Source organism: Bactrocera latifrons, unplaced genomic scaffold (genome assembly GCF_001853355.1).
Source record: "Bactrocera latifrons isolate USDA-ARS-PBARC rearing strain unplaced genomic scaffold, ASM185335v1 scaffold_20, whole genome shotgun sequence".
Lineage (NCBI taxonomy): Eukaryota > Metazoa > Arthropoda > Insecta > Diptera > Tephritidae > Bactrocera > Bactrocera latifrons.
Genome location: NW_017535519.1, coordinates 452060 through 469777, shown reverse-complemented (window position 1 = coordinate 469777; position 17718 = coordinate 452060). Strand labels below are relative to the sequence as shown.

The following is a 17718-nucleotide window of genomic DNA, read 5'->3' as shown; positions in this document are numbered from 1 at the left end:
GATTTCGATCATTCAGTTTGTATGGCAGCTATATGGTATAGTTATCCGATCTGAACAATTTCTTCGGAGATTACATTGTTGGCTCAGAAAATAATCTATACAAAATTTCGTGAATATATTTTGTCAAATGTGAAAGTTTTCCATACAAGAACTTGATTATGATCGTTCAGTTTGTATGGCAGCTATATGATATAGTGGTCCGATATCGGCAGTTCCGACAAATGAGCAGCTTCTTGAAGAGAAAATTACGTTTGCAAAATTTCAAAACGATATCTTAAAAACTGAGGGACTAGTTCGATCATTTATATATACTTTTTAGGTTCTCCGACCCTTCCTTCTGGGTGTTACAAACTTCGTGACAAGCTTAATATACCCTGTTCAGGGTATAACAAGATGGAATTAGGGATTTTTATACAAAAATTTAAAAAAAACTACACCAACAAGTAAGGAAGGGCTAACTTCAGGTAAAACCGAACATTTTATACCCTTGCAACTTGCAGGACTCAAAGATAGGGAAATACATTAAGGTGTAAAACGTGAAACAGACGATCGGATTCCAAGCAATTCTACATATGCATATACTATATGTAACTCATACACTGATGGGAGTTGCGGTAGCATCGACCCTATTTTACCTATTATCATGGAATATACTAAACAAATTTTCCCTGGGTTACATGGAACCACATGGAGTAAAATCAGGCAGATGTGCGAAACACCTGGTATTAATTATATGGAGGTTAGGTCAAGTTTTCGCCTATTTTAGGCACACAAATTTAACTTATGAATAAAACATGATCAGAAATTTTCATTGAGATATGTCAAATATTGACCGATATATCCAGCACTGGAAGTTCGAAAATCTTTATATTAGGTATATGGAGACTCGGAGAAGTATTGACCCTATTCAACCCATTTTCACCACACAAAAATACTATAGTCAGGAAAGGTTTCTGTCTGAATTTGAATTGTGTATTCACACATTGACCGATATTTTCGTTTAAAAATCATCTATAAATACTGGGGTCCACATATTCGGTACCTACAGGCTTGAACAATTTTGTTTGAATTTGGACAATTTATGGTCATAAGGTGACATACTTAAAGAAACTATTACTGCAAAGGTTTAGCCTGTTTTATTAATTGCTTCCTAAAGACCGATTTCGCCCATTTTGACACTGTAACGTAAAAAAAGGACTATCACGTACCAAATTTGGTTTAAATCGGTTGGGCGGGTCTCGAGATATGCGGTGCCGTACTATTCATCCAATTTTGACCCCGGCCCCATTTAAACCATCCACGCCCATTTTTTCAAAACTTTTCGCCCACGGGTGCTCCGAAATCACGAGGAATAATGAAATGTTGAACTTTTCTTTGTTTTTTCAAGATGTGCTATAATATTAGTTTATTCATAATCCTGTATATGTATGTATTTATAGATCTACATGTATGTAGATCAAAGTAAATCACTTCACTTTCACAGTCACTTTCTCACTCTTGGATCACTTCATTACTTAATTAAGTGGAATACATTGAATTTCTCACAAAACTAATTTATGAATTATCGTAACATAATAGTTTAGTTAAAACTTTCAGAACTTTAAAAAAAACAATTTTCATTTTTAGTTATATTTCAGAAATATTAGACGTTTCCGTATAATTTATATATCTTAAAACTCGTTTATATGAAATGTCATGATGAGTCAGTACTAATACCGGTAAATCYGACACATTTCTAAAATAGCTAATCGGTTCCAAATTAGATTTTCGCTGCACTATTTGTTGCTTTTTCTACAGAGCAATCACGCACACACAAACGATTGTACAAATGCCGCTACAAATATACAGCATGCACCAATAAACCAACAAGCAACATTTTTTTTCAATGAAACATAGCCTGTAAAAAACAAAAAATTGGCATACATAAATATATTTTCGTTATTTATTAACCGTAACTGAGAGAGATGAGATTTACATGCTTGTCGGCTTATGTAATGGCTGTGTAATAAAAAAGCAAAAACAAACATATACGAAATCAAAAGTAATAGCGTCCGACAATAAGTTCATTGAATACCCATCATCGCGGCACTAGTGCCGTTGCGGCTGACTGGCTATTGACATTGTTGCTGTATCTCTTATGCCACACTTTGTTCGAAATTAGCTTTGTGTTTTGGGCTATTTTACTGTTCATTTTGTATTTCTTGTTTTGCTTGATATTGGTCATTATTGGCCATGATGCCAAACCATTGGCACACATGCTTGCTGTGCTGCGTGTTTATACCCTGAACAGGGTGTACATATTAAGTTTGCGACGTGGTTTGTAACAAACAGCAGGAAACGTCGGAGACCCTAAAAAATACATACATATATAACTATAGCATATAGCTGTCAAACAAACTGTTCGATCGGAATCAAGTGCTTGTAAGGAAAACTTTTTCATTTTACAAGATATCTTTACGAAATTTGGCAAGAGTTATTGTTTAAGACAATTATACGATATATGAAGCAATTGTTCAGATCGGATAACAACAGCATATATCTGCCAGACAAGCAGAACAATCGGAATCAAGTTCTTTTACGGAATCTTTGGTATGTGTGAAGGTTATTACAGCTTAAGAGCAACTGGAGTCAAAGTTTTTGCTTGTTTTTTTATTTTTATTTTCGCTATTAAACTTAAATCCTCTTAATACTTTACAGAAAAAAACTATTAAATTATCATTTGGAATGTTTGTAAAGTAAAGTAATTTTTATTGCAATATACACCCTCTACACCCCCAACTACACTCGCGTACTGCGTGATTACAAATATTTATTGCATAATTTATTTTACCAACAAATATGTTTGTATAAGCTTTATAATTCTTTTGCGGCTTTTAAGTGTTTTTTAATTGTCATTAATAAGCGTTTTTAAAAGTTAGTTGAGTTATTTAATTACTTGTATAATTTACAAACCGTTTTGAGAACCAATTAATTATGAGAACTGTGCAAAGAATTTTGATATTTCGATTTTAGCTTTTAGTTAATTACAAGTTTATTTGTCGCTATTAAAAATTATGTTTTAATAAATACTGTTAATATCTTTCAGTATTCTGTCTTAATAACCGGAAGATGTTACAACTTTAATATGCCCAATTTGAATAATAATCTTAAATTTATGGCAACCGTAGAAGTGCTATCTTCATAGTGCTATCTTCATAGAATTTGCTAGTTTGAAAATAGCTCCTTTGTTTCGGTTTTCAAATTTCAAATAATAGTAGCAGCCTCAATTACAGGCTTAAAAATATTTTGTATCCAATTGAATATGCAAATCGAACAATGAAGGTAAATCTAAATAATATAAAGTAGTAATTTTCTTTGAAAAGGAATCGATAAAGTCAGATAGTCGTAATAATTTAAATATGTTTTGTTTTAGTTTTTTTGAATCGTTATATATCTGAAACGGTGGCTTTAAAGAATAAGTATTGAAACTTTTATTATGGATAATTTTATAATATAAAATTTTTGTCCAAAGTAACATAATTCACCGTTGAAAATTAGCGAAAAATATTTTGATCTTGATCATAATTTTTTTTTTTTTCTTATTTTATTCTTCAAAATCTATATTATCGCCCTTCTCAAAGTAATACCCCTTGGCCCCATTTTACTTGTGCCAACTATTTTTCCGATCCTCGAAACAGTTGTTAAAGTCAATTTCCGGAATTACCTTCAATACGCCTAGCGATTCACATTTATTGTCTTAAATTGACTCCAAACGGTTTCCCCGGAAAAGCCGATTGAGTTTGCTAAATAGCCAAAAGTTGCACGGAGCTAAATCAAGCGAATACGGTGGTTGCGGCACTATATTGGTTGAAAATTTGGCGAAAAACTCACGCAGAATCAACCCAATATCGAGGTGTAATATTCAAAAGTTTTCGGAACACAATTCCGGCCACATTCAAATAGTATTCTTTGTTGACAATTTGGCCGGTTGAAAGGACTTCGAGTGCACCATACCTGGATAATCCAAGACAACTAACAAAATATTCTTGATTTTTTTTTAGCTGTTTTGACGTGGTTTTTTAGGCTTCGGCTCACCTTTGCCTCGATATTCGGCCGATCGATCGTCTGTTTCTGGATCGTAAGCATAGATCCGAAACTCATGGTCAGTAAAAATATATTTCGATGTTGTTTCTCGAAAATTGGGTGATTTTTGAACCGATCGTCTTTTCGCTTTTCTTAGGCCCAAATGATCTTTCAAAATGGTTTTCACTGGTCTTTCCGTTATTCCGGCGACGCCAGCAAGATCTCTGACTGTTAATCGTCGATTATCAAGCACCAATTCCTTTATTTCATTGATGTATTGATCAGCAGTTGATGTTGGTGACCGTCCTAGACATGGTCAATGCGTTCTCGAACCTTTTTAAAAAAAAATTTAGCAATCAAAAACACTTGCCCGCGGCAAAAAATTATCACCGAAGGCCTTTCCTCACCCCTTATAAACTTTCTTATATAAATGGTGTAGAAATGCTCTGAAAATATAGTATATCAAAATAACCACATAAATAGGCGCAACTTTCTAAATGTCAACTAAACAAATAACGCAGTATGTGTTAAACAGACAACTAATACAATGACACACTCACTAAATTACGAAATCAAAGTTAATAAAATGCTAATAAATTGATAAATGAAGCAATAATCCATTTTAGTATTGAGAAATGCTTCTCTTTATTTTCATTGTTGTATTTTCACCGAATTCCCGATCACACAGCATTGACTCAATGATTGACGAACGGGTGAGTGGCGCGTTTTATACTACGCTTATATGTTACCACACAGATAAACAGTTATAAAAACGAAAGGGCGTGTATATATTATTAATTTAAGTGGTTTATAAAATTATGTAAGTTTTCTTCTTCACTTCTGCTGTTTTATCTTATTAATACTAGTTATAAAACAGCTGCCGAAGAGCGGCCAATGTTGGCCAAACCGCACGACCTTGATTAGCCGCGCTGCAGCGTGGAGGCGCCTCTGCTTAATTACGTTGTTGTGCCTTTTGTGTGGCGTTTTCTTTGTGCATATTAATCAAGGTACAACATTTGCTGTCCAATGGGATGAGCAGCATGAATGAATCGCCAGTCTCCAGTCTTTTGTGTCTGCGCTTACGCTTGCGAATTGTGGTCATAGTGTCAATGTTAATCAGCAATTTATGCAAATGAGTGTAAACTTTAATTATATTTTAGTGAAGGAAGATGAATAGGAACAGCAAACTGCTTGTGGTTTACACATTTTGTGCATTCTTTGAGTAAATTGAGTTGAAACAATGTTTTGGGTACACATTTTTATGTGAGAGGTGTGACAAACATTGTGTACTGCTAATTGGTTGCATATTTGCACTTTTGCATGTTATACCCCACACATTTCATTTTACTTTTTTTTAGTTGAAGATCACTTATTTTATATGAAAGACATAATTTTCATTTTAAGAGCGAAGTTTTATTAATTTCAATTTTTAAAAAGTTGACATAAAATAATGACAAATTAAAAATTTTTTTTTTTCATTAAATTAATTTATTTATAAAAGTAAAAATATTCCATCATGGATTAAAGTACTGACTTGATTTCACAAAAATTTGGAAAGCGCAAATTTAAAAATAGTGGGTGTTTGTTCCAAACGAAGCTCCTTGCGTTGCCAACAAAAATTTCTTTTAGTAAGTTCTTTTAGTAGTTTAGTCTTTCTATCATCTAATGTCTAATGTTTTTTTTAATTAATACAATGATAGCTTCAGGAATTTTTTTCCAGTTTTTCGGGATCCCTTCATCGTGTTTTGAAAAGCTTAAAAACATGAAAATTGTGTAAATTTCATTGAGATCTAGCGAGCGGTTTGTGAGCTTTCCTGGTCACCAGTTCGCAACGCACCGTTTTGAGAAAATCGCATTTGAAGTTTTACGAGAACGTTCCAGAGCGTCCAAGCACACTTTGCTAATTATCGAATAATTCGAATTAAAAATTCCAGATAATATTCTGAGACAAAAATATGACTTTTGGTTTGAATTTTACTACCTTTACCCTTTAATGAAACACTTTGATTGGTTTTGACCAATTCGTCACTACTTTTAACTACTCTTGCTTATCTACCCGTTTTCATATATAACTGTTTTTAGTAGTTGGCAACTCTGCCTATAGATTATTTAATCTATTGAAATTATATGTACAGTTATTTATAAGATTTTTCAAATCCACCTCACCTTTAGTTGGGTTCCCGGCCACAGCAACATTTTCGCTAACGAAAAAGCAGACAAGTTGGCCAAGCAAAGGAACCTCTTTATGTGAATCCGAAGCGGAGTAATACTACGTCCGCTGGGAACGATCAAAGGAGAGCTTTATACTTACTTTATACAAGGAATCCGGTGTAGCTACTATAAAGTGACACGGGATATTTGGAAATGGCGCACTAAAAAGGGAAGAGCGTAAAGAAAAAGTTTTCACTTTCTCTGTGAATGCATAGATGTAGCAAAAACCAGACACATAATACTTGAAATATATCAGGCATCAAGCCTTAAATCAATAGTCACTTCATAAATATTCCAATTTTGTTTACTTCTTGAACAGCTCCAGAACGTCATTAAAATGTGATTCACGGTTCTTTTGGAAACATCTGTAGCATCTATAAAAGTTTATGACTTACAGTAGACACGTCATATACAAAAAAAAAAAACACAAAATTGAATTCAATATTTTTGACCAATATTTTCAGTCAGTTGCTACAAATGTGACACCAAACTACTACTCAACCCTTCTCTCAACCAAATACTATAAAAATTGGAAAGTACTGAAGCTATAATACCCCTCACAAATACATAATATTCGTTACAACAACTAAATTTTGAAGTTTGTATGGCAACTATAAGCTACAGCAACTCGAACTCAACAATTACTTTAAAGATTTTACCATTTCTTGAGCAGTAACCCATGCCAAATTTGTTGAAGACATCTCGTCAAATGAAAGCGCTTTCGATACAATTCGTTAATTCCGCGCATTCAGCCCCAGTTCACTTTTGTGTTTTAGTAGTCAAATTAGAAATTTTCAATCAAACTCATTCCATTGCCCTAGAGGGTCGGCGACACGAGACTCACTCAGGCAATACTCCAGTTAAATACTTGTATACACTAAGTCATTTATTTAGCTACAAAAATGCGAGTTGCACGCACAATAGTGAGCGCTTGAGCGTTGTCACTCTTATGAAACATTTATTTCGCCAATTGCATTCCTCCTAAAAGGCACGGACGCTGACGATGCAACTGTCGCATAAGCGATTGTGTTGCGTTAGATACGTAATCGTGCACATGGAGGTACATGCACATCGGCACACACATACTAGCTTCATGACAATAATAATAATAAAGTTGCTTTGCCCCAGTTTCGGCTGCAATTTGTGAGTGCCTGCCTGTTAGTAATCACCCTGTATAAATTAAACAGTGGTTTTTAGGAAGCATCTCTTTTATCCAAAATATGCTATGTTACGATATACATATGTAGCTACTGTTGTAGCGGTATAAAATACCGGAATATGCTATTTGTTCTCTTAGCAACAATTATTATAAAAAAAATTTGAGTTTGAAATTAATCGGTTTTTATTTTTGAATCCACTAAATATCTTACAATAATCATGACCAAAAGAGTGCCATAAAATACTGCTATCATATAAAGCGATTGTTTTAAAATAGACGTTCCTTTTTTTGCTTTGAAAATTCTTAATTTCTGTCAAGCTACAATTTCTCTTTTTGTTTCTTTTATCTATTTCGTTTTTTATTTGGTATTCAGTACTGATAATTGATAATAGTTTTCGCCAGGTATTCCGAACTAAAGTAAAAATTTTGAATTGAAATTGAAATTAAAACTTTTAATTTCTAAAAAGAAAAAATATTTATTTATTCTTCATTTTATTTTTTTTCAGCTTCCTCGAGGAGCGGTTTGGCAAACCCTCTTCCTACTATGTGCAGTGCTCTTTATAAATGGTAAGTAAAATATTTATTTCTAAATTCGCTTTTACAAAAACATACATCCTTATGTCCACTTTTTATGCTAATTCCAATATTATTATGGATTAGTTGAATTCAATATCAATATTTTCAATATGAAATCAAAGAAGTTAAATATAATTGTAACATTAGTTCCCAATACTAACTTCTTTCTCACCCACAATTTATTTTTTACTATTCTATTATACGAAAATATTTGGTATTCTCTCGAACATCGGCTTGCAATTACAATTTACACAGAAATTTGTTTGTTATTAAAAAAGAATCTCAAATCTTGCAATGAAACCAACATTTCCGAATATATTTGTTTGTTTGTAGCAAACAATTTTTCTAACCTATTAAACTCCTCAGTAACTTATTCTAAAACCGATGACTATTAATTCTATAGGTTTCGATTTCTGTTCCCGTTAACAAAATAAATGTTTTTTTGAAGTGACGGTGCAGCTTCATTTTTCTTCAGCTGCTTTATTGGCGTGGACAGCGCTTACGCGGTTATAGCCAATATTCCAATTGTAGCCATGTCCTTCTCCACCAGGTCTTTCCAACGAAGTGGAGGTCTTCCTATTCGTCTGTTTCTCCCGGCGGGAACTGTGTCGAATACTCTCAGGGCTGGAGTATTTTCCCCCATTCTAGCTGCTGTGTCTTAATTCGTTGAACTATATCAATGTCGTCGCATATCTCCTACAGCTCAGCATTCCATCGACTGCGGTTTACGCCATTGCCAATGCGCAAAGGACTACCGCCCCTGCTGGTTCTACACCTACAATAAACACCACCTATATGCCATTCCCTCACTCCCACCATTACTCACGGACATACACGGCAAACCGGCATCTCATGAACAGCAATCGCGTATCGATAGCAGAGATAGTACCCTGGAATGTAAGGGTATATCTAGTCGGTCAGGCGATGTCGAGCCCGAAATATTTAATATTATTATAGATATATATATATCTTCACAATGAATGACGAAGCTTTCACCAGAATTATGGGTACCTGTAATAGCCCCCCGATATTAACATTCCTAGCGCGGGTCTGATAATGACACAAGGTGATCGCAGCAGCTGCCGCTCGCTTCATCCCGGCTGGAAGAATTTCGGAACTTCGCCCTAATTTCCCAGCTGAAGCAGCTGTTTTAGCTAACGAGCGCGACACCTGACGCCATGCCGATTCCGGTATTCCCGAATAAGGGATCTCAATTTGAAGACACAGCGATTGGTTAATCAACACAAGCGTACAAAATGGATAGAGCACTTGAAGTGCTGCATTCTCTCTACCGGTGTGAGTAAGCTTTGGTCTACTGTCAGGCCTTTGTCTAATCCGAAGAGAAATGATGACCCATTCGACGGGATAAGCTCCCTCACCAAGGTTCTCAACATTTTGCTGACAACTCTTCAAATACCCGATGTGTGGAAAGTCGGAAGCGTGGTCCCACTACTGAAACCTGGGAAACCCGCCAACAAAGGGGAGTCCTATCGCCCGATAACTCTCCTCTCCCTGGTAATGAAGACACTTGAAGCCTTGCTATTCGAAACTTCACTCACCACATGAGTCTAGCAAACCCCCAGAAGGGATTCCGGAAAATACACAGAACCACCACAGCACTTAGCCCTGATAGTTTGTGGCCTTAAACAGAAACCAACTTGCCATCAGAGTTCTATACTACAGATAAAATACCCTTCATTATATATATAGATAATCATTTCTCCTCTGTTGTGAACTAATAACCTAAAGTATTTTTGCTAATAACAGAAAGCAGGAATTTTACATTTATTCCTAAAAATAGTTTAAATCTAACCACAAAACCAAAGATGTACACAAATTAACTTACTGAAAAATTAGGGAATAATTCGAATAATCTTAATTTTATTCTATATTTTCAGAAGTCCGTTCGGAAGGCAGAGTCGTCTGCTACTACACCAATTGGAGTGTCTACAGACCAGGTACAGCGAAATTCAATCCACAGAACATCAATCCATATTTGTGTACACATTTGGTGTACGCTTTTGGCGGATTCACAAAAGACAATCAGATGAAACCCTTCGATAAATACCAGGATGTAGAACAAGGTGTGTAAAAAGTTCTTGAAACTAACTAATTATGGGTTACGTATGGAAAAAATGGTAGTATTTCCTTTTCACTTAATTTTTTTCTAGCGTACATTCTTTCAGTTTTAACCTCCCTAGTATGTCTAGAACTCTACATTACATATTGTAATACAAATTTACATTTCTCTTGACTCTTTCCTAATGAAATAACATGGTAAACTCAATTAACACTCCCCTTTTTGCTATATTTTCATGTCTCTGCGGCCTGTCATCATTCACCCACCAATTCGCATCGTTCGCCCCTTCACTGCTCAGGCGGCTATGCCAAATTCACGGGCTTGAAAACGTACAACAAGCAATTGAAGACCATGATTGCCATTGGTGGCTGGAATGAGGCCTCATCACGTTTCTCGCCGCTTATGGCCAACCCGGAGCGACGACAGCAATTCATTAAAAATATTTTGAAATTTCTACGTCAAAATCATTTTGATGGCATCGATTTGGATTGGGAGTATCCGGCACAGCGTGAGGGCGGCAAGCCGCGTGACCGCGACAATTATGCGCAGTTTGTGCAAGAGTTGCGCGCCGAATTTGAACGTGAGTCACAGAAGACCGGACGTCCACGTCTGCTGCTGACAATGGCCGTACCAGCAGGCATTGAGAACATCGAGAAGGGTTACGATATACCCAAACTGAACAAGTACCTTGACTGGTTCAATGTGCTCTCGTATGATTTCCATTCATCGCACGAACCTTCGGCTAATCACCACGCTCCATTGTACTCGCTGGAGGAAGAGTCCGAGTACAATTATGATGCAGAATTGAATATTGTAAGCATATTGAAGTTGTTGGCAGTCGAAGTAATTGAAATTTTGATTGAAATAATTTACATTTCTTTCTGCTTTTCTGGTTTGCTCCTGCTATTAGGATTACTCCATCAAATATTATTTGAAAGCTGGCGCTGACCGCGACAAGCTGGTGCTGGGCATACCTACATACGGACGTTCGTATACACTGATTAATGAGGAGAGCACGGAAATTGGTGCACCGTCAGAGGGACCGGGTGAACAGGGCGATGCTACACGTGAAAAGGGCTATTTGGCCTACTATGAGGTGAGTGAATTGTAGTAAATTACAGTAAAAAAATAAGTAAGCAAATAAATGCTTCAAAATGAAAGAAACTTGTAACTGGAAACTAATTAACTAAATTACCTATTTTTAACATTACAGATATGCCAAAATCTGAAAGAGGACGCTGAGTGGACCGTCGTACAGCCAAATCCCAATGCGATGGGACCATATGCATATAGACGTAATCAATGGGTTGGTTATGATGATGAAGCCATTGTACGTAAGAAAGCCCAATATGTGGTCGAAAATGGCTTAGGTGGTATTATGTTTTGGGCCATCGATAACGATGACTTCCGCGGAACTTGCAATGGAAAACCATATCCACTAATTGAAGCAGCCAAGGATGCTATGCTCGAGGGCTTAGGGTATGATTTTGCAAATTTTAAAAGTGTCCTTTTATTTTGAAACCAATTATAATTACAACCATTCAGGCTTGGCATCAACGAAGTCGCTAAGCCGAATTCACCCAAGAAACCTTCACGTTCACGTAGTCGTGAGAATTCGTCATCAAAATTAAATCGCATTGGTGGCAGCAGCGAGGGTAAGGGTTCAGGGAGTCGTTCGACTTTGAGTAGTGGACGACGGCGTATACAATCCAGCACCACAACAACAACGCAAGCACCCGAGACCACGATAAGACTGACTAATCCAGAAGGCTCTTCATTGTATATAGGCGGTCGCGTCACTACACCAGCACCACCCACCACGCCTGACCCAGGAACTGGTGAGTACCCACCGAAACCCTGCTCAGAAAATATATTTTTAAAAATGTCTCATTCCACCTTCGTAGACTTCAAATGCGAAGAGGAAGGATTCTTTCAACATCCACGTGACTGTAAGAAATATTATTGGTGCTTGGATAGCGGTCCGTCTGGTTTGGGCATTGTGGGCCATCAGTTCACTTGTCCATCGGGACTGTATTTCAACCCGGCCGCTGACTCGTGCGATTTTGCGCGCAACGTGCCCTGCAAAACGAAGAAGTAAGTATTCATGTTTTCAATATTTTATATAAACTAATATAATTTGCCATCTTTAGAGTCACAACTGCTGCACCTGTAACTAGCACCACGACAACAACTACTACACCACGACCTACAGCTTCCCTCAATCGTATATCAGCCGCTACTTCACGCACATCTTTCTTTAGGACCACCACTACAACTACATCAGCTCCAGAGGAATATGAAGAAGAAGATGAGGAGGAGGTGGAGGATGCACCAGCACATACTAAAGATAGAGATGCCGAAGAAGATCCACAGGTTATAAAAGAGCTCATTGAGCTCATACGCAAAGTGGGTGGTCTTGAGCAGTTAGAAAAGCACTTGCAACACAAAGATGATGGCTCAATATCGATTAAAGGCAGCTCCAGTGAATCAGGTGTGGCTACTACCCCCACGCCGATTAGTAAAAATCTTTACGACAAAGTGCTTAGCAAACCTAACACCTTCAACTCGTTCCGCAATCGCTTTACCTCATCATCACTGTTTAGAAAATCTGGCCAAACAAAGACAGAAGAATCGACGAGTACTAAATTAGAAAGCGAGGAATCACAGTCTAGTGAAGGTGCCAGCAGCAGCGGCTACTCCAAATACTCATCCGTCGTGCGCGGTAATAGCAGGCAGGGTCCGCAAAATGAGGGACTTGATAAGTTGTCTGAGTTCGATGGTTTCTTGAAAGAAAAGAAACAATATGTGACAATAAACAGACATAGAGATGCATTTAGAGGACAAGATGATGAAGATGAAGTGGAGGAAAAGCAAACTGCTGAAGAATTAAATGAGAATACTGAAGAAGAGGAGTTGAGTAGTAGAAGCAAAACCACAAAGCGGCCAACCAACACAGTTACACCCTCGTACGCAAGCATAAAACGCACCAGACCAACAACACTTCGTACCGAATCCGATGAGGAAGCTGAGGGAAGTGACGAAGAGGTGAAAACTGTAAAGGAGAGTGAAGAAAAGCGCACCTACACCTCACTAAATCGGAACCGAGGACGGTTTACCACCACTGAAAGCAGCCAGCCAGCAGAGGAAATTGTAACTAATTCAAATAGGTAAAGAATTTTCGAACATGACCAAAAAGTGTTTCGTGTAAACGAATGAATGATTGGGTTTATTTCTTTCGAAGATATAATAACGGTTAAGAAGACTGAAAATTATATATATACTAATTTTCTACAAATCTACATTATGCAGGGTCTTGCTGAAGCCTGCAGACTCTTTTTCCGAAGTACAATGAAATTTTAAAAGGTTAGATAGGGTAAAGAGATGATCTTGATCTAACAATATTTCATCGTGGAGCCATTCAGAGTCTAGAAATATTTTTAATTAAATTATATACTCTTGTTCTTTATAACTCTGGTAATCACGGCGATTATTATTTTTTCAACTGTCTTAGAGGGCAGTGTTTAATTAACGGCTTTTATGAGTTGTTGGTTTAAGTAGCGACAGATATATAGAAAACAGTTTTATATCAAAATAGGCGGCCATTGATATCAAGCATTCATATCCACATAAAAAAAATCACCAACACATTTTTCCGAGCCGATTTTAATCGACTTAAAAACCACTGGAATTGGGAAGAGAGATAGTTCACATATCTACCCAATATGAAATAATTTTTTTATGTGTTCATCAGAGCTGAGTTTCTGCTATCGCCGAGTAGCTACACATACTTATTATACCGTTTTATAATGTATAGAAATTTTAAAACTCTTACCACTTGCAGGTATAAATATCTGGAGCGTACGCGACCCACAAACAGGCTTCAGACATCGGCCAGCAGTCAAGATGACGACGAGGAGGATCAAGAGGATGAACAAAATGTAACGGTACAATTAAATGGGGCTGCAATAGATTCCACACAAAAATCAACACAAACCACAACACGCATCTATGCGAATATAGGTCGTCGTACCACAACAACAACAGAGACTCCTATCACCACCCAAGAAACACCAACCAGATACAATTTATTAGAAAACACTTTCAGCAACAACGAAACACCTGAACCAATTTTACCAACTACTACTACCACTGTCACAACAGCAAATGACTCACCCGCCCTATCCATAACCATTAAAAATACTAATCCCCAATTCATACCCATTACCACGAAGCAAACCATTACCACCACATCCCAACCCATTATTTCCACAACAAATGCCGCCGCTACTACAACAACATCAAATGATATCGAACTAACCGATACCAAATCCACCATTACCACACTCCCACCAAACCTTGAGTCTGACTCAAAGGATACCTTAGACCTTTCGCTAGATGTAAACTCCCTTATTGAAAAAACTGCCTTAAGTCCCAACGAAAGTCCGAAGGATATAGAGTTCGCTGAGACTACAACGTCAAGAACAACGAAAGCTACAACAACGACCGAAACACTGACAAGCACCGCTACTACAGCCACCTCAACTGACACTGACCAAACCCCCAACGGCGATGAGGTAACGAATTTAAGTAATAATCGCACAAAGACACAATATAAATTCATAACAAGAACACGAAATGTTACAAAATCAACAACAGCAACAAACACTGACATAGACACTGAAAATGAAAGCGAAAGCGAAAACAACAAAATTTTCAAAGAAACAAAAAAAACTAGTCTAAAAACGGGTAGTAGTAGTAGTGCCGATGATAAGCTAAGTAGTAATATTAGAGGTAATACCTTTAAATACTCTGGTGGTAGAAGACAACAACAAACGAACGAGTTACTAACTCGTAAAAATCAAATACAAAATCAACAGCTAGATTCCTCAACGGATTCCACAAACAGCATAACAACCACCGAATCAACACCCACTAACGAATTCCTGGGAACCATATCTAGCCCTAGACCTTTCGGTTATCCCAGGCGTCGTACGCGCCCGAATAATACCAACCCAACCAGCAATGCTGATATACAAACTACTACTACCGAGAGTTCAGAAGATGAACAAAGCATAGTTAAGACGAGGTTAACGGCGACCAGTGCCTCCAAAAATAAGGTGAGTTCCAATTCAGATGTGTTGCAAGTACAAAACGGATTGGAAACAAACGATGATGAGGGCAGCACTACGCGCACTCTTACACAAACGAAATTGCACACACATACACATGTAGTAGATGTAATTGACGGTGTTAGTGGTATACATACAAATAATAGTCTAAGGCATGTTGTAGATAGAAACCATAGCTTAAGTATAAACGATACACTTTCAGCACAAGAAAAGAGTGACAGTCGAGCGAATAACGTGTCCGCTGAGACGCTACAGAGCGTACTCGAAAGCAAAAGCGAACAATTAGCTAATACAGTGTTAGAAAACAAAAGTAGGGTTAGTGTAACGCAGCTGAACGCTTTGACGACAAATACCAAAGACGAGACGCTGAAGGCAAGTAAGTATCGCGGCAAAAGTTTGACAACCGAGTCCGAGGCAACCTCGGCTCAAAATGGTGTTTCTGCAAGAACAGCTGACTCTACAAATTTCCGCAGTCGTGGCTTGAAGATGGTAAGCGAAGAGAAAGAGGACCTAAAAAGCATCGACACAGGCAAAGAATCGGTTAGAACCGCCGAAAACGAAACAAATCACACAACTTCGACATACACAACAGTCACTGGAAATAACGGTGAAGAAAACACAGCTTCGACTGTGACCATGCAAGCCAACGAAACCACCATTACCGACGAGGGTAACGGCATGGTAAAAATTCAAACAGTCTATACGACAATCACAAACTCGGACGAAGCTGATACGAAACATCAGAAAATAAGCGCTGATCAACAGTCAACGCTAAATAGTAATGAAAATGGTGTGAACAACAACAAAGCAGACAAGACCTACGCCACTATCAACAGAGGGCACACGCAAACGCATGAGTCGAAGCTAGATGAAAGTCACACTGCAACTAACGAGGATTTGGGTACTAAAAATACCACCACTTTCGAAACTTTGGACGATGGCAGCGTCGTGCGTACAACAGTCTATACCACGAGAACGAAAGATAGCAGCGGTAAAATCATTACCACCACAGTTGAAGAGACCATTACCACGCGCACGAAAATCGAAAACTACGTGCCGAGTAGCGATGGAGAGAACAGTGATCGCAAATATCAAACCATAACGCGTCGCACAGATCACACGCATGATCCCACCACCGAGACAATACATTACAACACCATTGTGCGCGGTAGTGATGGCGTAAAGCTAAATGAGGACCAAACTTCGTCTTTCTACAGAAATCTCGAAGAAGTTGCCAAGCAAGCGGAACAGAGTCGCAGTCGCATATACCAGGGTATATCACGTGGTGGAAAAATTGCACAAACGACGATCGAAAACGAGGCAACCAGTGGAGTGGTACAAAGCGAAGACAGCAGGTCGGTCGAAAAAAGCGAAGCACACACGATTGAACGAGGCGCAAGTAAGTATCATACAATAAATCGTGGGCATACGGAAAGTGGATTTGACGCAAGTACCGTCACGTCGAATCAGCGAGAAAACAGTCGTTTCACGGAGAAAACAAGCAAGAATGCAAATGGTGGTTACATTAGCACAAATCTTTCAAAAGAAAAGTTATCAGGATTGCATATAACTGAAGACAAAATTGAAAGCTCAACTTCAACTAAAAATAGCAGTGAGAAGAGTTCGAAGTCCTCTGGCGCTTCCGTTGATGGTTCATTGGAAGTAGAAAATACAGCCGCCCAGATCACTGATGAGGAAAATCGCGTAACTACGCCGCGTTTGGCAGAAACCACCACCGAAAGTTACTCCACAACAACTGTTGATGTTAGCACTTCGCTCCCGGAAATAGATGACACTACTATTATAACCGCGACAGAAATTAACATACCTACTAGTTTTAAAGTACGCACGTCATCCCAGATTGCAGAGAAGAACTCTACTCTATATATATCCAAAGTACGTAGCAGACCAACAACAACTGAAATACCAGTAACTACAGTAATTCCTGAAATTAAAGAGACTTCTAACTCAAGTTCCTCACTCGCTGAGCTTGCAACTCATAAAGAAACGTTCACACATCACAGAGGCCTAATCTCATATTCCGCTGTAAACTCCGAAGATGTGTCTAACGAAACCGCAAGAAAAACTAAGGTTCGACCTACCATAACCAAAACTTATGCTGATACTGATTCAACTGTTGAAAAGAACAACACCATACGTCACAGAGTTGGAACTTCGGAAAATACAGAGATAAACTCCACTGAAGTAAGACACATAGCTCGTAGCAGACCAGGAACAACACATGTCCCACAAACTACTAAGCAATCGGAAATTGAAGAAGCTACAGTACCAAAAACTGAAACAAGTCGCAAATTCCGTGGTAGGCCAACTACAACCGCAGTTCCAAAAACTACTACCCACTCAGAAATTGAGGAAACAACAGTTACATCAACTGAAACCAATCGAAAATATCGTAATAGACCAACTACAACCGCAGTTCCAGAGACTACCACCCAACCAGACATTGAGGAAACAACAGCTACATCAACCGAAACCAATCA

The 17718-nt window shown here is 37.9% G+C and overlaps 1 protein-coding gene across 1 annotated transcript in view; it reads left to right on the top strand.

Annotated features, from left to right (window-relative positions):
- The window catches only part of LOC108967945 (serine-rich adhesin for platelets-like), an 87858-nt gene that overhangs the window by 54043 nt on the left and 16097 nt on the right, over positions 1–17718 (top strand). The window contains 9 exon segments of the mRNA XM_018931646.1: positions 7939–7999; positions 9907–10092; positions 10387–10901; positions 10999–11184; positions 11302–11567; positions 11634–11926; positions 11993–12182; positions 12239–13255; positions 13930–17716. Of these exon segments, the coding sequence (XP_018787191.1) occupies positions 7939–7999; positions 9907–10092; positions 10387–10901; positions 10999–11184; positions 11302–11567; positions 11634–11926; positions 11993–12182; positions 12239–13255; positions 13930–17716 (6501 nt within the window).